This window comes from Eucyclogobius newberryi, unplaced genomic scaffold (genome assembly GCF_026437365.1).
Source record: "Eucyclogobius newberryi isolate DKJ021-1_F unplaced genomic scaffold, fEucNew1.0.hap1 SCAF_15, whole genome shotgun sequence".
Taxonomy (NCBI): Eukaryota; Metazoa; Chordata; class Actinopteri; order Gobiiformes; family Gobiidae; genus Eucyclogobius; species Eucyclogobius newberryi.
The window spans coordinates 14,849,078-14,872,108 of NW_027315779.1; the positions used below are offsets into that span (position 1 = coordinate 14,849,078).

Genomic DNA, 23,031 nt, shown 5'->3' on the forward strand with positions numbered 1-23,031 from the left:
TTTCTTTGATCAGAGCAATGCGCAGTGAGAGACTAAACTTATCTGAAATGTATTTGTGTGAATCAAAGTTATGAAACACATGACAAAGCGTCTCGCCTTCACGTGGCATTGAGCCTGATCAGAGGTGTGTGACAAAGGGGCACAGCAGCTGCTTCAGGCTCTGCACAGACCTCCTACTGACTGATCGCTCACTCAGAGCGGTCTGCAGAAGCCTTGGTGCTAGGAAATGACTCTCGTTCCTTCCTCTCCATCATTATTTACAGGTGCTCTCTGTGATTCTCTTTGTAGCAAACACAATGTGAACTGAATAAAACATCTGACAGATATTTGTAAGGAGTCACGCTGCCAAAGTGCTGTCACACAGGTGACTGTTGGAGAGGGATGCTGGCTTTGGGCAGCTCTCATCTGCTGCTCCCAATCCTTTAACACAATTATTTATGATGAACAAATGATTGTGAATCTCCTTGTGTCTGTATGTGCTGCTGCAGGCACCCTAACTGAACACATGAATCATGATTAGACAATTTCAGGGAAGGAATATAAATGTTTGGATCCAGATGCCTTCTGTTTGCAAATACAAATGCTCTTTTAATGAAACTAAATATGGGATTAACATTTCAGTGGACATATCCTCATACGGCACTGCAGCTGTCTCAGTTTGCTGCCAACCTTCATAACACAAAATATTTATTGTGTGCAATGTACACATCTTTATTGACAGTGTGTGGATGAACAATAGAAAGATGTGTCTCACCCTTTGACTAGCTCCACCACAATGAAGTCGCTGCCGTCTCCAGAGTTGTACAGAATGAGCCCGTCAGGACTGGTGGTTTTGAACTGAAAGAACAGGTGCATGGAAGCATAGGCCTGTAAGGTGGAGAAGGCTAGGTAACTGGCTTGAGTGAGAAAAGTTGCCGGGTTGGCCACAATGTGCCTCATTCCAAAGCGGGCATTGAGTTCGCAGTAGGAGATGTCCCCATTCTTGCACTGGTCCAGATACAGCATGCCGTTGAAAGACAGCGCCTGCAGGTGGCCAATGAAGTTGGACGGCATGACTGAGATGAAGCGCCTCTCGGTCATGATGCCTGTCTCTACGTTATTAAACTCCAGACGAGTGTGAGCACCGGTCATGTGACCTAACAACACACAGCCAAAATCAATCAAAAACAGCATATCGCAACTGCTTTTTTGCCTTTTCACCTATGAATCATCTACATTACCTTCCACAGTAACATTATCCACAGACAGTTGCAGATTCTTCCCTCGTCGCACCACCTTGACTGTGTGCCACTCATTGTCGTTGAGCTTCTCTCCCACCAGCAGGATCTCCGGTCCCTTACCTGAGAGCAGAGCGCAGCCAGTGACAATCACAGCTCATCAGCAGCACAGCCTCTGTCAATGGAGCCCTCCACATGAGAGCTTTAATCAGCACATGCATTCATCCTCACACCCTGCAGTGCCACACCGCCCCTCGGCATCAGCACATATCACAACATTTAGAACTCAAAGTAAATCTCATTTAGTTCTGAAAATTAATTCATATGATTATGTTATATTTTTACTCTGATATCACTCTCACATGTAGCAGATGGACTGACGTCTCCCCATTTATCTCATGCCAATGGACTTTTAAGTTCTAGGATTCCTGCAGCATCCTTTTGGCTTTCCATTGGCTCAAAATAGGTCACAGTGCAGAAGCTTGCCACTGCAGCGGCGTCATCCTAAATCAGTGTGTATGCAACAGGCCGACACAGCGGTTCAAAGGAGTTCTGACATCGCTTGGGAAACTAATTGGCCATGCCTAAGCTGACTGTTCCTTCAGGGGGTTGTCTGTCTAATTGAGCTCAGGGTGCCGCAGAATTACCAGGGACATACAGAGGGCAATAAAAACAAAACATCAACTGGTTTCCTAACACTTCACTGTTTCATCCTTGGGGAAATAAGAGTACGACAGGAGAATTGGGCTGGGGCTGCATATCAAGTATCTATGGAACACACCGCATGATACTCCTCCACCTGCTGGATATCGACCGGGCACAGCAGACAAATCAATCACCTCAAATCCAGCTCTCTCTATATTTGAGGGATTTAGTAAGAAAATGAAGTGGTGAACAAAATGCGGCGCTCATCGCAGTCTTGTCCAACACAAAAACTGAAATGTTTGCCTTGTAAATCTCTATTGCAGACACTAGATTTACTATAATGAAAGAGGAGCTAGTGCTGTGTTAGGGAGCGGGCTATTCATCTTATCGGTGTGGCTCAGAGGGGAGCTCCCTCTATCTAAAGTCATTGTGCTCACAAACAGCAAAACAAAGTGAACCAGACTGGAATCATGAACGCTGGGTTGTTCTGGGCATTGTCAACTGTACACACATGTATTATATTTTATGCAAATGGGATTAGTATTCTTTATTTTTTCCTTTTGAGATTTTTCTTCTGGAGTCATTACAGAAAACTATCTGCGCCCCTGTGAGCAACGATTCTCATATTTACATGGCTCTAGTTGTAAACACAATATAATGCACAAGAGCGGGCATAGTATACTGTGGAGCATGTTAAACTTTAGTCATCTGCTATGCAATAATATATTTCAAACAACCTAACTTTAATGCAAAGCCTTCATTCTGTTCAGTTTGATGTTCGGTTCATCTCACGTTTGATTAATAATGCTAACTTCAAAGGCATACAGCAGATGTAAGAACCTGGCCAGTTGAGTATGCTGCTACATGGGGTTAGTAAGACTAAGGCAGACTAGCTAAGTAAGACTAAGGCATACCATTATAATTGTGTCATTTTTCTGAACAAATATCTTGAACAATTCCCCAGATTCAGGAGAATTAAACATTGGCACAGCACTGAAACATACATCCATTAACCTCCCACTGTGGATACAGTTGCACACTGCCAAGATGCATACTGTAATTTTCATAAATATGCACATAATACCTATTCATAAACATCCTAAATTACACAAATCTTATTATTAGTCTCTGCATTTCAGATGCTTATACAGTCATGACTTCTTCATATTGTAATACCAATTGCATTTCAAGCCGATACTAATAGCAAATGCTTTGTGTCGTCATGGTATCTGTTACTACAGTTATCTCTGTTAGGAGGGAAATAGCTTTAGCTCACAATGAGTCCTCTACATATTATATACAGGGCACAATTCTCTGATGCATGATGGTACATTGCCATCTGCTGGTAGAGAGTATACTAACAGTTTCAAAGAAAGGTCTGAATTAAAGTACACAGAATGGGCTTTGCTAGTTCACATAACCACACACACACACACACACACACACACACACACACACTCATTGCACTTACCTTGATGGTGAGATAGACATCCTTTGGATATGAGCACATCTAACAGTTACATTTGAGACTCAGTGGTCTCATTGCACATACTAAATATTTATCTAGTTAATGTACACATTTAATATGGATATAGTATTAAAACTGAGTATCCTCATATCAAGATTTATACAGTTATTCAAACAGGTGGTGGAAGTGGAGGCAGCTCAAAGCCAGAAGTCGATTAAAATGATTGGTTTATAATCACCCCAAGTCTGATCTATATCTCCGTCCTCACCTTTTCTAGAAGCAATAGCTTTTATCTGGCTTTAACTCTGCTGTAACTGGAAGCTGAAAATGTAAATTACCTGTCTGGTGCTATCAGAGGAGAGCAGTGATTTACATCCCTGATCCCAGTATATGAGCACCTGCAGGACCTCTCGCCATATTTACTGCAAAATCAATTTGGTTAATATACAGGGAAATGTGCCTTTGGGTTTCATCAATACGATCAAGGGCCTCTTCCAGATAGCTGACGCTTCACTGAAAGAAGCATTAAAATCTATAGTGCATTTTAATGGTGACAGATACTAAGAGGAAAACAACTCTGAAATGGTTTATTATTGAATGACTATTGTTCTCTAAACATTTGATTTAAACAGATGAAAAATTTAGCATTGCCAAGTCATTAAAATGTAAAAGAAATTAGTGAAATGTGAAAGCTTTTGTAAACATAAGGACATTGTCATTGTTACCAGGTAATGGTTATGGATTCCATAAAATTAACCTTCCCAAGTTAAACTTACATAAACATATTTCAGTATTTTCTGGAGAATTGTACAATAAATTGTTGTTGATGTCCTCAGTTGGTCCTATGAGTAAGAGATCATAATATAAAGTCATAAAACAACCTGTTCAGGGTAGTAGACAGGGGTCTGTTGTCCTGGGAACCATGCGCTTAAAGGGCCCAGAATTAGACCCTCTTCCTATTCATTTGTATTGGACGGGGGCCCATGTTGTCAGGGGCCTCCAAATTTCTGTTGATGGGCAAGCTGCTATTACCTCAGAACCAGGATGTGTAGGTATCAGATGGCTCACATTGAGAATACATTAATAGTTATTGAGGCGTATCAGATAGTGCAGGCACTCAGCTGAGGTGCTAAGTAGGTAGTATTTTTAGCTTTGGGTATCTAACTAATGAGTATCCAAAGACAAATCAATGCGGTTAATGGAGTGGCTCATTGAAGAGGAATAATTTATCACTAGTTTGGAACCACTGACAGGACATGCCTTAGTGGAGTGCATTTACACCTCAGCACCACTCAGAGGACTCCTGTTTGTGTTAACAAGCACTAGGCTTTGTGAGCACGTTCTAATGAGAGGAGGAATTAGGAGAAAATCACGTCAGTTACAAGGCCAGATTCAGATTTTTTTATGGTTGATTTTGTAATATTTTAGCAAGTGGTATGCCGTGGAATATTTTCAACCTGAACATTGTGTGGTTACTTTAAAAAGGTTGAAAAACACTGCTCTGGACTAGGATAGCATTATTACAAACCAGTGTCAGCAACATTATCAGTAGTATTAGATGTAGTAACACAGTAGTAATAGATGTAGTAATAGCAGTGTTTACAATAGCAGTACCAATAAGAATAATATGCAGAAATGATCTAAAAGATGTAGAATAGCAGAGGTGGAATAGGTAGCTGCATGATTAACCTTTTAATGGTCACTTTTTTTCTGGTTTGATGGGTCAAAGATCTTTTTTGAACATATTTCACGCTATGGCTCTCCCTTGTTATATCAATAACAAAAGCCAAAACAGTATTTTTTTCTTCACATAATAAGGAATCATTTACCTGAAACCCATGGATCTCGTTGAGGCACATGACTTCACTGTAAATATTGTGTGTCCTTCTTCACTGTCCTTCTCCCACTTATAAATATTTCCCTATAGTTTCCAGCTCATGTCCTGCTATCGATCCCGTATACTGCTAACCTTTAAGTGCACAGTCGTTCCATCACCGCCATCCGATCTGTGTATTACAAAATCAATTTATATGTGTGCTAATGAGGCAGCGAGAGCCTGCTCCAAATCCACCACTCATAATAACTGTTGACTTTAGCCATAAGTAATTACTTGCTATTAGCTGCAGACAAATGAATAATAGCTTAATGGGAGAACAACAGTAAGTCAAATTGTGTTTCACTTTATTGCAGCATCATTATTTAAAAAGTGCAATAGTGTAATTATATTCAGGCACTGTCATTTACTTGAGTTACAACATTATTTGTGTCAGTCGCATTGCCAAGCTTTCTGCAGGCAACATTTGAATGAAATGCAGATCATTATTGTCTAAGCTGATGTTTTATGGTGCACAGTCAGTAGATTTGGTTTATCAGATGGAAGTCATATTACTTATATTACAATATATATATATATATATATATATATATATATATATATATATATATATATATATATATATATATATATATATATATATATATATATATATATATAAAAATATAATATAATATTATACATCATTATATTAGAAAACATTATATCATGTACACTTAAATTATAAATATAGTGTAAAGGGGACAATATTATAAAATCTACAGTGATATATTCGGCAATAGTGAGCATAGTTAAAGGTTTTAGATACGGTCAACTAGATGTGGTAAAATGCTATTCCATTTGATATTTCGACACCAACTCTAAGCGGTGGCTCACATAGGAAGTCATTTTATTATGGAAGCTTGGGATGTGAGTTTAAAACTACACCTTACACACTTGCATTCATAATGTTGTAACTTACAAATATATTTTCTTTTTAAATACTAGTTCTAGGTATTTGTTGTTTTTTCCTGTGAAGTGTGTTGAAATAGACAAAAGCCACAGTATTGTGGTATACAGGAAGAAATCAGAGGAGACACTTACTGAGGTTACAGTCTATCCTGATACAATCTGGTGAGAGAGAGAGTGAGATGGTGAGATTAAAATAAAAAAAGGAATAAAAATTAAAAAACAGCACCAAAGAGGAGAAAATTTCACATCCTTCAAGCTACATTCTGCAGACAGATTAGAACGTCTCAGAGCCCACCAATCCGGGGACAGCCTCGAGAGACCAAAGCACCTCTTTCCTCCCGCTGAGTGCTCACAAAAAACACACACAAAAAACACACAGGAGACTGGCTGGTTTTAAAAAGTCAACTCAGCGTGGGTCTGCCCCCTGTTGGACACATAGATCAAAGCGCTGATCGATGTAGCCTTATCGACCAGCAAAGAGGTAGACATGCACCAACTTTTAATTTTAGCTTTATTGTGTCTGGAGGGAGGCGGGGGCTGAATGCTGCGGTGCTAAATTAATTTGATTGTTTAAGATAGCAGAGCAGGCTTTGAGGTTATGAAACAGCCTGGCTCACAGCAAAGTTTCTCAAGTAGATAACACATCTTCAGAAGAAAAGTTTGTGGCTCAGGTGGAAAGGAAAAAAGCTTTTATGCATCAAATGCATCAACTATTTATTTAAATTGAAGATTTTCCTTCTTGTATCCCTATTGCCTTGATTTTTACCTCAGAAAGGGCCCTCACAAACTGTGTTATAAACACTATTGACGAGATGTCTTACAAATGTATGGACAAAAATCCACCAGATTTTTCCTGCCGAATCCTCATTCTCAATATAAACCTTATTCTTATCAATATTTACTGTGGTTTTAACATCTCATCCACCGTCACATTATCTGGAAGTTTGTGATAAAAGTTGGTGCATAGCTACTCTAAACTTTGATCTGTGGTACTTCTCCTGTAAACTGCTTCTCTTGCATCCTGCTGGTTCGACAAACCTTATACTAGTAAGTCCCTTAAAAGCGCAGGAAAGAGGCGGTTTGCACATCTCCCAGCCACAGTGAACTTATACATAGGCAAAGCAAGAATTAAACAACATTTAAATGTCTTCCCATATGTAGTAGAGCAAATATCTAATGTCTGTTATTAAAATGGCTTCTCACACTAATCATATAAACACCATGTGGTGATTGAATGTACTGCTTTTCTCCCCGAGTGCTTGAACACATTTGTATAAGTCATGTGGCTGGGGAGCGCTCTCAAGGCGTCAACCATCACAGAGCAGTGGATGTAGGCAGCCAGGGACCAGCTCTGTGTGTATCATATGTGTGAATGTATGAAGTCTTATAAAACACTGGGACTGCACAATATGCCACGTCTTTATGTATTTATTTTAGCAGAATTAAAAATTGCCAGGTTAAGCCTACCACAATTTTTGATGAGCGATACGGTTATAGCTACGGAAAATATTGTCTTGCCGTGGTAAAAAGTAATGGGGATCCAGAATATGGAATAAATATGATGAACAATTGAAACTAATTAATTGAAAATAATTTATGGTTTGACTCAATAATCTTGAAGCAGGAGAATTCCAGTTAATATTTTTCAAAACATACAATATATTTGAAAAAGCACTAGTTGGTGGTATCCAGTCATGATCTATGGTTTAAGAGTGATGAAAAGTTAGCACTGTTGCAAAACAACATTATATGTTGTAAATGGTGAAACCTTCTAAAAGTGGCTCCTATAAGCAGGAGGCTGAACCTATGAATAAAAAAAATCACATGTAGTGATAAAAAAGAAAAATAGGACAAAGCTCTCCACTTGTGTAAAGTGATAGTATAGTATAGTATTATATAGTATATAATATAGTATTTTTTTGTATAGTGAAAAACTACACTATACATAAATATATAAATATTGAGTCCCCCTGAAATTAACTTGTTTCCATAAGTTATTGAACAATAAAAGTAACTAGATAATATGCAATGGCTGAAGCCATTGTGAGTGTCTGCGTTCTTGCGTAAAAGTACAACATGTGTGTAAGAGTACTACATGTGTGTCTAAAGAATAAAGCCTAAAGAATAAAGTCTAAAGAATAATAATTCTAAAGCCCCATTAATTTCAATGGAGAAAAAGTACTAATACTTTTGAAAATACTGCAAAAAGTACAAGTTGTTCAAAAGTAATAGCACACGTAATACTGTGAAAGCGATCGTAATGAGGTATAACTTGTTGAAATCGGTTAAAGCGTTAAAGAGTTGAAACACTCAAAAACAGTATAACATAGTATCTGCGTCATTACGCAGACACTCAATTATTGTGACAGGCCTATTCCTTTTAAATATTGACTTGGAACAAAATATTTTCTTTCTGTTCACGAATAAGTCACTCCTTGTCATAAACGCTGTGTGACAAGCCAATAACGTATCAATAGTTGAAAACACTTATATGTGACTGTACTGTGTTTGCAAAGGCAGAAAAATGCAACCTGAAATCGTGAAATAGTGATTTGTTATACCATATATTGTCAAAGCATTGTTTCAATTTGCTCTGACATTACTAGCCAAATTGTTATCCTTACAATCCAACAAAGCGGTTTGCATATTGCTCTTTTATGTAATATTGTGCAGCCCTGGTCTAAACAGGAGAGACTCAGAATGGTCTGTGTGCTGATCTGTTTCCTATGTGATGATAGTCTGGTCTGTGACTGCCTCCTCCTTGAACTGCAGACAAGCCGTTGAAGGGCTGAAAGAAAGAGCCCAGTGGTCAGAGGGGGCCTGACCACAGGATGAACCCGGACAGAAGAAAGAAAGAAAGAAAGAAAGAGAGACAGCGAGAGAGAGAGAGACAAAGGGGGTAAAGAGGGAGAGAGAGGCCGAAAGGCATACACACAAACAGTTGCCTAAAAAAAGCACAGCCCTAAAGGATTAATTCAGTTTTTGATCTTTGAATTGACCACATTTTTTCGAATATTTTATGGTGATATTTTTTTGTCATTTTAGTCTATATTATCATCTTTGGGGACACTTTATTTTTACATTATCTGATGGAGCTTCAACACTTTTAGCAGATTGTATGCTGTTGTTTCTAATATTTTGACTTTGGGGCACCACTTCTTCTGATGATTTGTCAAACTTGTATACAGTTTCCTATTTAAGTTTGTACAAGATGTATTCATTTACCTTTCATGACATGCAAGGAGTTATAACGCACTTAGTTAAACCTGTATATTGTCCAGGGCCAAGCGGGAACAGACAAATTGCATTGGTAACTGCAGTACAAAACTGATTAGGAACAAGGGTATGAGTCATTTTCCCATATTGCGTATGTTGATTAATAATAATAATAATAACTTTTATTTATATAGCGCTTTTCAGTGACCCAAAGACGCTGAACATAATAAAAAAGGGGGGGGTATTTACAGACAGGGGGGACAACACGTACAGAACACATTAATATACAGATAAAATGAACAAGACAGAAGAAGTAGAGAGAAAAAGATGGGGATGTAACAGGGGGTAGAAGTGTAGGCAATGGGGTAGAGGATTATATTATGATTATAATCGGTCCAGTCCTTAATTGTCGGAGCGATTTGAGTTATCATATGTTTCAAATATATCCATCCACTGTCTCCATGGCAGGGGTTTTGATGCCTTTGTCCCAAAATTGAGTGGGACGGTGGTGTCAAAAATAGGCCTTGTTCATTTCTGTCCAAACTTGTGCAACAGGGTAAATTACCAAGCCATTCTCAGCAGGTGACTGGCTCGCACAGACTAAAGTCACATTTGTTCTTCATGCATTTTGAGGGTTATTTGTTCAGTTAGTAATAAGGAGCTAATGCAAAGGAATAAAACAATAGGGCTCTCTCAAAAGGCTAGCATTAACTTGTCAAGATCAAAGTTAATGACAAGTTAATCTAGAATTCATAGGCTAAACAAAAATGTGCTATTTTTGTGTTTCAAGTAACTTTGAAACCCAAAAAGGATATAGAGATGGTAATTTTACTTTATTAATGTTGCCTGCTGCAATAGATAGAATTTGTCCTTTTGGAGTAACAAATGATGAAATGCAGTTTAGCAACTCCCTGGTCAAGCAGTAGTAGCTATAACGGATATTAATGAGAGGAATTACATAGTAACAGTGATTGCTTTGACAGCTTGTGTCAATTTTGTGACATGTGTGCCTTTGTGAATGCTACGTGAATGCCATCATATTTGAGTTCACTAATTCACAAAGTTATTTCATGTCATTTCGGAGTGCCCTGAGCAACACTAAAAGACAAAATCTACCACTACTGCACCTGTTTTTAATAATAGAGTCCAAAAAGTTGAAAAACACTGTCAACTAACTTATTTGATGGATTAAAAAAATATTTGACCTACGTAACAAGGTAAGAATTTACAAACTTGACCTGACCTTGGGATCACACGGTTTTCATGACATATGTATTAACACATATGTAAAACGTTAAAGACAAAATCATTTAAAATTCAAAAGCCCTTGTAAATTACATAAATATTTTGGAGTCCTATAAAATTGTGCTTCATTAGGCAACTTGTCTGCTGTGTATGGTGATTGGAATGAGAGGGATCTGACACAAAACCAAGAAACCATGGAAGCTCTACGTGACAGGTCCTAAAAGGTCAAAAGCAACTACTTATGTCGCGCTGTGGCTGTGCAGCATTACCCAGATTCACAGTGAGTTTGACCCTCCCTCCGTCCAGCTCCACACGCATCGTGTCGGCCGACTGCTGCGAAGTGGTGGCCAAGAGGAGCCCAAAAGCCCTCTGGGACATGAACCGGAGGGACACGTCTTCTGCCTCCGTGTGCAGCGTCTTGGGCAGTAGCACCTTCAAATACATGCTTCCGTCGTAGCTCACGGTGGTAGCTTCTGCAAAAATCAATTTACCAGAGAAAATCCCCAAGCAGATCAGAGACAATAGCAGGATTTGGAAGGGTGTTTAGTGAAATGGAGAGGAATTGTTTGCACCTGTTTAGTTCCATACACTGCATTCTCTTCTGTTTAACCTTGATCTAAGGCTCAAACCTCAGTCAGCTTTCTTCTTCAGTGGGTCTCAAATTTTTCACACCAAGTACCACTTAAGACAATATTTGGTTTTCCGAATAGCATCAAAGAAAACCCTCGACATTGGGGATGTAAATGTAGCCGTTATAGCTATAATTGTGGATCACTGTATTTGATGATAGTTGATCACTTTATGCTCACATGGCTTCATATGCTGGTGGATTTATTTATCATAGATAGTGTTCTGGAGCTCCAATTAGACCAGATGTCATGTAGTGGATGGTTCAGAACTATTTATAAGTCTATAATAAATGTATACAAAGCATGTGCTTTTTCATTATGAGATTTAATGCTTTCATCTTTGTATTTGGATGTTGTAGACATATATATGTGGAGTAGACGTTATACTGTTCTACATCTGGTTGTCACTACATCTACATCTTCTGTATCATGTCACATCGCAAAATGTTTTTTCTCTCTGTATTATGTTACATGCTACATAGCAGAATGATGTGGTGTCATGTGATCTAGTCAAGTGACTTAAACACCTGACATCAGTTTTTTACTCATGTTTGCCCTGAAGAAGGCCCCAGTTCCTGCTCCATAAAAGATTTTGAATGCCTCAAACTGTCTTTTTCTCAAAACGCCTGACTTTATCAGGCCTAAATTAAGGCTGAACAATGTATGAAAAGGAGATAAAACCAAGAAAAAGTTAGTTCTAAATCATAATATCTTTAAAAGAAGAAAAATACATGTAAAGATTTTACATTATCTGACTATGTACAACCTCTGGTATAACATTTTACATTGCAGTTTCTATTTGTCACAGCAGATGGCAGAAAAGACCCAGAGGATAAGATCAGAGTGGAAAGATTGAAGTCAAATTTCTGAAAGACTTATTCCCATTACAGACCAGCACAAGAGGGATTTCTTGATCTATCCCTCACGCTGTTAGCTGCCAATGGCTAATTTGGCTTGTGTGGGAGAAAGCCATCTGCAAACTAAATGCAGCGTGATTCAGCTTAATGAAGCGGCCCAATACGTTTGTGGTGTAATGGCATTTGTATGATACTGACGTGTACAAATGAAGGACTACACGGTAGGTACAGATGCAGGAACAAGCTGTGGGAACCATTCTAATGGGAACAAAATGTTGTATTGTCATTACTAAACTCCCATGCTGTAGCTCATTAACCAGACCTGTCATTTGAACATACACATGTGATATATTACTGTATATGGGGTACAGTAGGTCGAATAATTGGGAAATGTCCATCCTTTCAGAAGTGAAAGGATGGACATTTCAGAGATTGAACAGTCATTGTTCTATTAAACAGATTACAACAGTCATTTGTGCCACTTTGATCCTGAAATAACCTAAAATTATCTCTATACAAAGAGCAAATGACGTGTTTCATTTTCCATTTTCAGAAGTTCAAGTTTGGGAACAAAATATGTTTTAAATTCATAATTGTGAAATGAAATAAAGCATATAGCAGTGGCCGACTTAAAAGCACATTTAAACTCTTTTTACAATTAAGTATTATATTATCATCAATAACTATCATCACATTGCTGAATCTATGAATTGTACTTTAACGGCGTTGTCATGCAGTGTGTCAGCTCTTACTCCTACAGTTGCTTGTGAATGTATAAATCATAAACGTAATGTCGCTATACTATCTCATTGGATGTACAAACTATCGCTATAGTAATGACAAAGAGAACGATTCCCCCTTTATTCAAAATCTAACCACAGCACCATGCATCAGATTTTGGAGCATCTCAAAAACTGACATGTTTAAATCTGCCACAGATCTTAAGGGTATTTCCAGCAGCCCGTGTGCAGCGACAGACATTACACCTGACAGTACATGATAGACTAAATATCCCAAAGCATCAGTCTTGTGTCTCACCTGTGTCACAGTTGGGGCCTGTGTAGCCAGTGCCGTTGCAGTTGCAGATGTGCCGGTTCCAGCCTTCTCGACAATGCGCCCCGTTGGCACATGTGTCTCGGTGGCACCTCACGTGTGTCTCTCTGGTGCAGAAGCTACTCACACCTGGAGCGCTTTGCACCTCAGCCAGGCGCCACAAATTACGGCTTTGACCGTCAATGAAGAGGTCCCGCACACAGCCCACATAGCCCAGGCCCAGAGTGGCTGTCCACACTTCCGGCGGGAGCATGATGCTGTAGCGGTCTTCGGGCAGACCCCCCAGGTACATGTCTCCGTCCAAGTCCAAGATCTCACTTCCTTCGTTGGCAGAGAAGGGCACACTCTGGCTGTTGACCGAGATAAATCCTGTGGGAGCATTATGAGTCAATGCACTGTTTCATACAACGGCGCTGAGGCAGGTGTGAGTGGGATGTGCAAGTGAGAGGAGAAGAGGAAAAAAAAAAGCTGAGAATGAGGAAGTATAGGCTCTGTTTCTCCTAAAAGTACCAAATCACAAGTGCGAAAAGTAAAAATCCTTTAACTCAATTTCTCTTCTATTCAGTTTGGTGAGATAGTCAGTGCACTTTTGAAAAGGTGAAGGAGCACTTTATGCAAATGCCACAAAGCCAGCGTGATCCCCATTAGGGTGAGCAAACGTATAATTGGTCACTTGTGAAAGCATTTAACAGGTTTATAAATGTCACGCACAGATTACTGCCACCAAAAATATGGCTCTAATTAAAACTTGATATGACTGTTTTACCGCAATGACTAAAAAGCACGAACATGTCAGTGTGACTATATCTGCAATGGCATATGGCAATTTCACAGCTTGAAACCCTTTATACGCCGCGACTAAAAACTAGCACAGCACAGTGACAGAAGAATGAGACAAAAATCCTCCTGGTGCTGCGTACATTTCACACAAGGCTCTCTCACCGTTTCGTCCGTTCCTCTGGAAGTCCACATGGTGCCACTCTCCGTCGTCCAGCCTCTTTTCACTGGCTTTCATTTTGACGCTGCCTGAGCCCATGTCCATCACCATGTAGAGGAGGCCATTCAACAACTCCAGGGCAAAAAAGTCCGCGCGGGGCATCAGGTTCACTTTACAAATGATAGATGTATATTTTATTTCATGTTATGTTGGTTTGTGCTTTGTTATTCTTGCTGGGTTGTGTTAAAATGAGAAAAATGTTCAAACAAATCTATAATATCTAATATTTCAAAATCGTATCAAGCATGCTTACACATTTGATTTGGCTAGATCTCTAATCAGATACCAGTATGAACTCTGGGTTAACAGATCTAATGACTAAAAAATAGTTTTCAAAACCCCCAAATGAAAGGAGGTGTCCTCAGTTATGATAACTAATGGCTAAGTTCAAGTATGACTAGAAATGTCACACATTCTTTTGGCTAATTGATAATTGCGATTATTCAAGACAAATAATCATGACCATTTTAGAAGCAAAATTAAGTTAAATCTATATTATCTTTCTTCTATTGTTAAATAATCAAGTGTCTTCGTGTATTAAACATAACACTACAATTTGATATTATGACATCCATACTGTAAAACATATAGCTTTTACCTTTGAGACTGCCATGGCCGAAAAGGAGGAGCCCGTCGGACTCGCTGGTGCGGAAGTCCAGCGAGATGGCCCCGGTTCTCTTGGTGTTCCACTTGGGAAGCGTCAGGTAAGAGTTGGGCCTGTCGAAGGTGACTGGTTCAAGGGCCTCGACGCTATCACAGCTGAACTTCAGATCACCATGGATACTGATCCTTGGGTCCTGCAGCTCGGCCAGGCGTGACAGCTCCAGCCTAAACTCATTATTCTTGTAGACCACCTAATAAAACGGGAGAGATATGGTGGTGAGATGACCGCTATTTCAGTTTGAATATTACTTATCAATAAATCAGAGGAAGGAGGCAGAGGGGAGAAGGGAGGAAAAAATGTCAAATCATGCGCGGGCTGAGATTAGAAATGCCCAAATGACTTTAATGCAATTTCGGCAAAAGAGTCGGGCTAAACAAGATGATATCTTTAATTATGCGAGTTAAGAAGCAAATGATGGAAAAATAAGCACATTTTTATTGGAGGGAGATTGCGGCTGGCTCCCGCTGCGCTTCGACAGTGACAGAGGAAACAGAGGAGACCCATTGTGATGCTTGTTATTGTTCACAAAATACATCTTTTACCACAATAATAATAATATAAGTATATAATAACAAGTACGTTTACATGGAGTCTGTTTTCACTGTTTGTTACCAATTTGTTCAGGCAACAAGACAAACCAAATGGGTAAAGATAAGACAAAGATAAGGCAAAATTTAAACATTTACATCGAAAATATCTTGCTGACACATAGGAGTACTTAACTGTGGTGCAAAAATTGCTTTAAATTTGGAGGAGGAGAAATCTCTGCACAGCACCCACACATGCACAAATGATTCTGTGAATTTGAAGTATAAAACAGTCCATTACAGTCCAGTCAGAGGAACTAGTGGGTGGTGAAGGGGTGGAATTGATTATTTACCAATGCTCTATTCAAATGTAATGGAAAGTGCTGTTGATTATTTTCATTGGTACATGCTCACCAGTAAACATTACTACCTATTTTAATACACCTTCCATCCTGTTGAGGGACATGATCTCCATTGAGACGAGAATAAAGCCTGAATAAATGCAGATAAGGTTAATGCTAAGCGTTACTTGGCAAGGTAAATATCATATCTATTTAATCTATGCATAATATAACCTTAATTTATAGATATCAAGATTATTTTTAAGACTGAGTAGTGTCAAAAGACACAGAGAATGAGTGAGTCAAGGTCTATCAGAGCGTGTTCATCACAGATTAAAACAACCATTCTTCTCAATTTGTCAATTCAATAGGGAAATATTAAACCTCATCTGATTGAAGACATTTCTATGTCTTCCGTTCTGCCTGTAAATGACATCTCCTGCCCTCAGCAGTAGTGCAAACACATAAGAAACACATGGTAGTGTGGACCACAGTCTAGTCATAGCATGGTATTTGTCTATAATCTTAGAAACTATTTGTTATGTATTTGGTTATTGGTGGTGACGACCACCTGCATCCTTGTGTGGTTTTGCATCAGTTGTAAGTCACCCACAGTGCAGTGTTATCTGGCACATCACACTATGGCCCGTCACCGCCCGAGGTGACACGCCGTGCTACACTAAAGCTGAGTGCTAACAGCAGAACCACAAGGCAATCTGAGCCAATATCACACTTCACACTGCCTCACTGCGACTAATTAAGCATCTGAATTAGATGGTGAAACTGACCATTGAGAAATGAGAGTAACAGGCTTGTTTTTTTACCACAGGAGGAAAGACACTGAGCACAGACAGTTTGGAGATGGTGGCTTTGTCTGCAATTAGAGAAGTCAGACTATAGCCACAAGTAAGGTTTCAAAGACTGATAATAATAGGCCAGTGTGCAAAAAATATGCATAATTTCAATCTTCAACCATATACAAAAATACAAAATGAAAGAAGCATTAAAAGTAACTGTCACTTTAATTTATTTATTAACATGCATAGCACAATAGCACTCAAAATATATCTAGTACACTAGAGCTGTAATGATATGAGAAAATATTGTGATTTGAAAATATTTGAAACAATATTTTCCGCTACATTAAAGAAAATATGTTCATGTTTTAACACATTAGTCAGACTAAGTCAAAATAAGAACTTAACAGAGACAAAACAAAGACTAAATCTAGGCTAGATTAGACTGAATAAGAATAAGCTCTAATACACACACTGTAATGTTGAGTTGAACTGCGAAGAAGTCGAAAACGACATAAGTATAACCAGCTCCAATCACAAACTGACTGTCATCACAACATCAATCTTTATGCTATAGTAGGACTCTTTTATTGTCATGCTATGCTTGAGTATTATGTAGGCTGGGGCAAAATATAGCTTTTTACATGAAGATAACTAATGCAACATTTCAATAAAACTTGATTTATAAATAATTTACAGTTTATTCCTGGTGAGACTTGAATTTCTGACAGCACAAACAAACACCTCAGTTTCCAAAGACCAAGACCAACTCCCACAGCTTATAGCAGAATATTGCGAATACTTTTTGTTGACGATATGAGTCCATTCTTATGTATTTGTTTGTTTATGTTTGTTCAAGGTCACAGCGGTCAAACAATAAGCATAAGACTCGTGTTGTATAAATGTATTGGACTTGTCCAGATGCCGCAGCGCTGTGGCCTGTAGCTAAGGTGTGGACACACAAACTGATTAACAGAGCAGGGCTTCAAAGACAAATTGGTCCCTTCCGTGTTTGTTGTTAGCTGTGGCGCTGACATTCTCCTAAAGCTGGATATTTCTGCTGTACCTGATGAACCTGATGGCCCTGGCTCGTCGGCGCTCACATCTATTATCATCACAGATTAGTCATGCTCCAGACTCCACACACTCAATAAGCACAGCCGACTCAAGAAGACATATATCACCGCACACAGACCCAGCGCTAACACAGCTAATGCAAAAACTCTCTCCGGTCAAGCTTAAATGAGTTAATCTTGTCTTTTTGACAAGGGAGTATAATATAAAGGCAACATTAAGTATTTTAGGCTAAACAGGAAGAAGCTCATTGTTGACGTCTTGAGCATGGTGGATCTAACAAATGTGACCAAAAACTACAAAAATAAGTTGGTTCCATCATCAGCAAGAAGAGCTATGACCATGGCAAGCACTCGAGGAGCTCAATTTGCCAAAATGAATGTCTCTCTTCCCTCTCTTCCCATTTCATGCTGTAGCTCTTCAATTAAATAAAGCCTGTAGGTCCATTATGCTTTTTTTGAGTGATTGGTTTTAAACTATAACGTACCAAGATAATGTCATCGTAGTAGAAGCGAGCCTGTTGATTTTCTGTTAAAAAATGCAGAATTTAGACCTTTTCATAGTTGTATTTCACCATTGCAACCAGCAGGATTTCATTTACATGTTTTTAATGGTGATTACACAACATTCCTGAACTTTAAATGCATCACCTGGAGTCTAAAAAAAACAAGTTAGTACTGCAAATTGGGCGGGTATAGGGGGTAGGTGAACACAGACATTTTCTGAGCACTCAAGCCTCAAATGCAGGATAATACAGGATTACTCAAACGTGCATGAATAAATTGAAATATAACTTGTTTCGTACAATCATAATAAATAATACAACTCATAACATGGCTAAATGCTCATAATGATTGATTTAGTATAATAATTATGTCTCTTTTAAAAAATTTAAACAAAATGAAAAGTCCTTGTATGCATTTTCCATGGCAAGTCAATCTTTTATTTATTTAACATTTATTCAGCCAGGAGAGGCCTAGTTTGTAAAAAACTAAACTCTTTTACAAGGAAGTCCTGGAAAGACGCAGCAGGTACACAATAAACAACATTAACATTGAACAAACTACAGTAAACTAAAGTGTCCTTCTCTTATACGGTAAGCATCGTAACAAACCAACTGTCAAAAATCAAGAACCTGCATCTAGTGCGTCTGAAGTGACACATGTTTGAACCAGGCTGGAGGATTTCCTTTTGATCGCTCAGCCTCAATGTCTTGTGACTCCGCGGTCTGTCATGAGAGTGTGAACAGGGCACAGCTCACAGTCGCCCACGGAGCGGAGGTTGCAGCTTTGGCAGCCGTGCCATGACAATAACCTGTCCAGAAATAGCTCGCACCACACGGAATCATCATGCAGAAAAGAGCTTTCAAATGCTAATGTTGAATATTTTGTTAACAAACACAATTATAGTGAGTCTATTCTAACAAGCTTGTTTAAGTCTGAATTTAGCATAAAACTACATAATTTGGGGGGGAAGTATGCTTCTGCTTCTTTCCTCTGAGCCATTTTATGTGCCAATTTGGAACAACTTCATACATTAAAATGTTTTGGAGCGTAACCATTTTTTTTGGAGTAAAACTTAACGCGTTAATGCAGGAAAAAAGCTTGACAGATTTAATGTTGCATCATGAAAACAGGTCAAAATTGCTGTCAATCTTCTTTTTTTTTTTTTAAGTATTCAATTTGCAACACAATCTTAATAGTTAACAGTGTTGAGACTGAAAAGTAGCTTGAGGGTGGAGACCTTTTGAACCAAATGTACGCTCTCGCAACTTTATAGCAGCAGCCCACATCTTCTGAATGTAAACACAGCACCACCTTTAAAACCATAGAAATACAGCAAACTTAATGTTCATCTTCATTCTGAACTCTTGCCATAAAGTTTGGCTGCTTAACTGTGGACAAACTCACCAACAAACAACACGACCCGGAGAGTTCCATACTTTCTTTGTTTCTAAATCTATTTTAGTTAAATGAGCAGGGCAAGGTTTTAAAAAAATATGTTAAATAGTCTAGTGAATTGTCCGTTTAAATCCCTTAGTGCGAATGTCATATTAAAACAATAGATCAGTTCTTAGCGTTGTTTTTTTGAGGTCTTACATGACTTACAGTTGACACAAATGCACCACCAGCTGTGTGAATGTTTCTGCCCTCAGTCTTAACCGCGCCGTAAAGTGGAACGGCTGACAGTCCAACAGTAATATCAAAAGTGTTGCTGCTGCTTTCCCCACGGTTGATTCTCGACACTTGAAAACAAAGCTCTTGTGGTAATGAAGTCTTTCACGCTCCCTGACTGTACGGCGAGGGGGTCTAACCAACAGACACATGTCAAAATATCATTGCATTCACCAAAGGCCAATGTGATGTGTCCAGTTTCCATAACGTGGCGGCTGTAGCTGTAGTCATAGTTCTAATACCTGCTGCAGCTGCTACTAGCTTAGTCAGGCTTTTTCCTCTCCATTTGCTGGCTTGGAGCTCCTTTATATCTGCAGGCTCCTGTTCTGCCCTTGCTGTTCAGAAGTCCCCTCTGAATGGGCACTTGGGGTAAATGGCACCTAATGAAACATCTATTTATGTATGCAATAGTGGCGGTACAGCTTTTTATAGTGTCTTTGTTTAAGGAGATGACCCAAAGAAATGATGTATCCGCCCCTTTGCTGCTGTGACATTCATGCTAATGGACTTTTTATGATAAAACACAGCATGATTGACTCACTCCTCCTTCCAGTATGACATTTTTCCTGACTTTGAATTACATAATTTCTTTTTTAAATCAGTCTCCAGTCCATTAAAAACGTCTTAGACTGGGCTCAAATTGGGCATTAAGCATTCATTTGCTGCTTAGTCTGTAATCACGAGTGCATCTCCTCCACTTGCATGCTGGAAATAATCTCTGTGGCAGGTACAAGACCCCGTAAGAATACCTCTAAAAACAGTAGCGTAGCATATGTATGTATAGGATGATTGTGCGTGCGTGTTGCTTATTATTAGTGCTCCTGTCTCAGAGGGATTCCCAGAGGTATCCGTGAATGCATATGTGCCGTGCGCTCAGCAGCTGCAAATGTTTCCCCTTCAAACATCCTACAAGGGGAAGATCGATCTGCGAACGCGGGCGGAGATTTTCTATATGCTCTGGTTATCGGGAGGGGGAGGGGCGGGATAGAGTTTCCAGCGGTGAGGTGGGGGTGGTGAGGTGGTGAGGTGGTGCGTCGTGCGGTGCTTACATCTTTGAGACAGCCCATGAAGTTGTTGCTGACGGGAGAGCCGGGCAGGTCGGCCGTGTTCAGGCTGCCCCCGATGTAGAAGAGGTCGTCCGAGCCCAGCATGGTGTAGTCCTCCTGGGTGTAGCCTGTGGTGGTCAGGATCCCATCTACCAGGATAGTCACCTGAGGACAAAGGCACATTAGGGTATTTTATGCGTTCCTTTGTTGCCTTTTAAGCCAAAAATGTCTGGCTGCTAAGATGACACCTGTAGCTGTAAATGTTTCTTATGCATGAGCTGATTAGAGGTGTGAACGCCGGGCTAAAGTCCATTCGAAATCACCTCAACCAAATGTAAGCAGTGTCCGGACCGCACTTTTCGCTGCATGAGATGTGTTTATTGGGCTGTTGATCAGATGCATGGCCACTTTTGTGTTAATGAGTTTTGTGTTTTAAAGATGGAGATAATCACGCACAATGAAAAACGCAAGTCGTCCTGAAAAAAACAAGTCTGAGAGTGTCGAGAGAACAAAAGAGGATCAGACATAATTCCCACATAACCTAGAAATAGTTTAGCAGTTTATTTGAAGCAGGCCGCAGTAGACTTCTTTAGATGTGCGTCTATCCAAAACAGTTTGTGTTTGTATTTTTTGTCATTCATTTTAAGGGCCATTCTTCAACTTGTGAGCGTCCCATCACCAAGACGAGTTTGACGTCCGATACCAGCTTTTTACCTTTGTTTCGATTCCAAACGATTGAAAGGCTGGAATGAGAATACCACTTTTTTTTTTAATTAAAGTAAAAAGATATAATAACAATTCAAGTTTCAATTCAATGTTAAAATATTTGTTTCCTTTATACACATAAAAAAACAAAAACGATCCATGCGCTATAAGAATAGATGGGTGATGCTATAGTTTGTCATGCAGCTTCAAAAGTCCAATTGTGATGAATTATTATCAAACAGATACTTTTATTTGATTGATTTGCAGTTGGGAGGAGCTCGAGGATGAGCCTACTGTGTAGATTTTGGGGGAAATAAGAGTACCCAACTCACACCCAGCACCACAAAGATATTAAATAATACAAGCTGAAACTCCATTTATATATTTCATTGGTATAACATATTAATCAGGTATGCTCTGCTGTGTTTCAAGTTCAGTTAAATTGGATGCAGACATTAGTTATTATGGTCTTCACTAATTAGCACTTACCACAACCCACAGATTCAATTTAAGTCCATGTGTCTGATAATATTAATCCATTTGCAAATATAGCTTTGAATAAATTGGTTCTGAGGAGAAACAAATCCTGTGACAACTCAACAAGACAAAGTTTGGTGACACGAGACACTAATCGGTCCACTACGGTTCACCACGTGCTTGTCTCCATGGAGATGTCACTGCTCTCAAAACTGTCCACAGATGAGCAGGTAGCGCAATCAGGGTCAAGTTACAGGTCAGATCTGCGGAGAGACGACCCCTGCTCACAATGCATGTTTTTCAAGGTCATTATTGGCCCTCATATTTTGTAAAAAAAAAAAAAAAAAGATCATAAATGTTTTACTGTGGAACATTCCAGGCAAAGCAGTAACATCTCCATGGAAACAAGTCAGCATCTACCTCCACGAGAAAACGTACTAAATGCCCCTTTATTAAACAACTAAATTGCATTGTGCCCATGAAACAAATCCAATAACACAAACACCTGCATAATATATAATTGTGTTGTGTCTTTCAACATTGTTCTTAGGTTTTCTGAAGTCCACATGTATAACGGCGTACGTTTGACAGAAGGAACTGGCCTAATTATTTCACACTTCATTTCTTGAAGTCAATCTCTTCTTAATTTAGGATCTTCAAGGCAATTAGAAGAGCCGCAGCTCAAGGGTTCACTAATCTCAGCTGATCCCTGCTTCAGATATATTAGCGCCACTGAAGAGAAAGCCAATACACCATAAATATTTCTCTCACTGACTATTTTAGCACCAAAGCGATGGGAATGCTTTTTACAGACAATTAATTTGAGATGAAAGATATCGGGGTGGCGAGATACATTTCTGGCACAACAAAACAAACAGCTTCTCCTATCATGGGCCTCATCAGCGCTGCAGTCGGGCGCGTGAATGACTGAATAAGGCTCCAATACGGAGAAACACAGATATGCCAGTTTCCCTGACAAAGGGCCTACAGTTGACAATACATCACAACAGCCCAACCACACAATTATAAGGGCAAATATTTATCGTTGTGGTAGTCAAGAGTGCCGAAATAGTGCAACTCTAAAAGCTATAGCCATTTTTCAGATGTCCTGCTC

General features: G+C 39.2%; 1 protein-coding gene across 9 annotated transcripts in view; it reads right to left on the bottom strand.

Moving 5' to 3' along the window:
• Nucleotides 1–23,031, bottom strand: part of LOC140360796 (neurexin-2-like) — a 161,355-nt gene that overhangs the window by 70,806 nt on the left and 67,518 nt on the right. For 5 of the 9 annotated variants that reach the window (XM_072446179.1, XM_072446184.1, XM_072446180.1 and 2 more), the window contains 8 exons: nt 20,739–20,900; nt 14,711–14,966; nt 14,058–14,222; nt 13,101–13,484; nt 10,846–11,049; nt 6,248–6,274; nt 1,221–1,340; nt 755–1,136 (listed from right to left, as the gene is read on the bottom strand). In XM_072446179.1, the coding sequence (XP_072302280.1) occupies nt 755–1,136; nt 1,221–1,340; nt 6,248–6,274; nt 10,846–11,049; nt 13,101–13,484; nt 14,058–14,222; nt 14,711–14,966; nt 20,739–20,900 (1,700 nt within the window). The remainder of the gene's footprint in view (nt 1–754; nt 1,137–1,220; nt 1,341–6,247; nt 6,275–10,845; nt 11,050–13,100; nt 13,485–14,057; nt 14,223–14,710; nt 14,967–20,738; nt 20,901–23,031) is intronic. The other 4 variants (XM_072446185.1, XM_072446181.1, XM_072446183.1 and 1 more) reach the window with 1 other exon arrangement.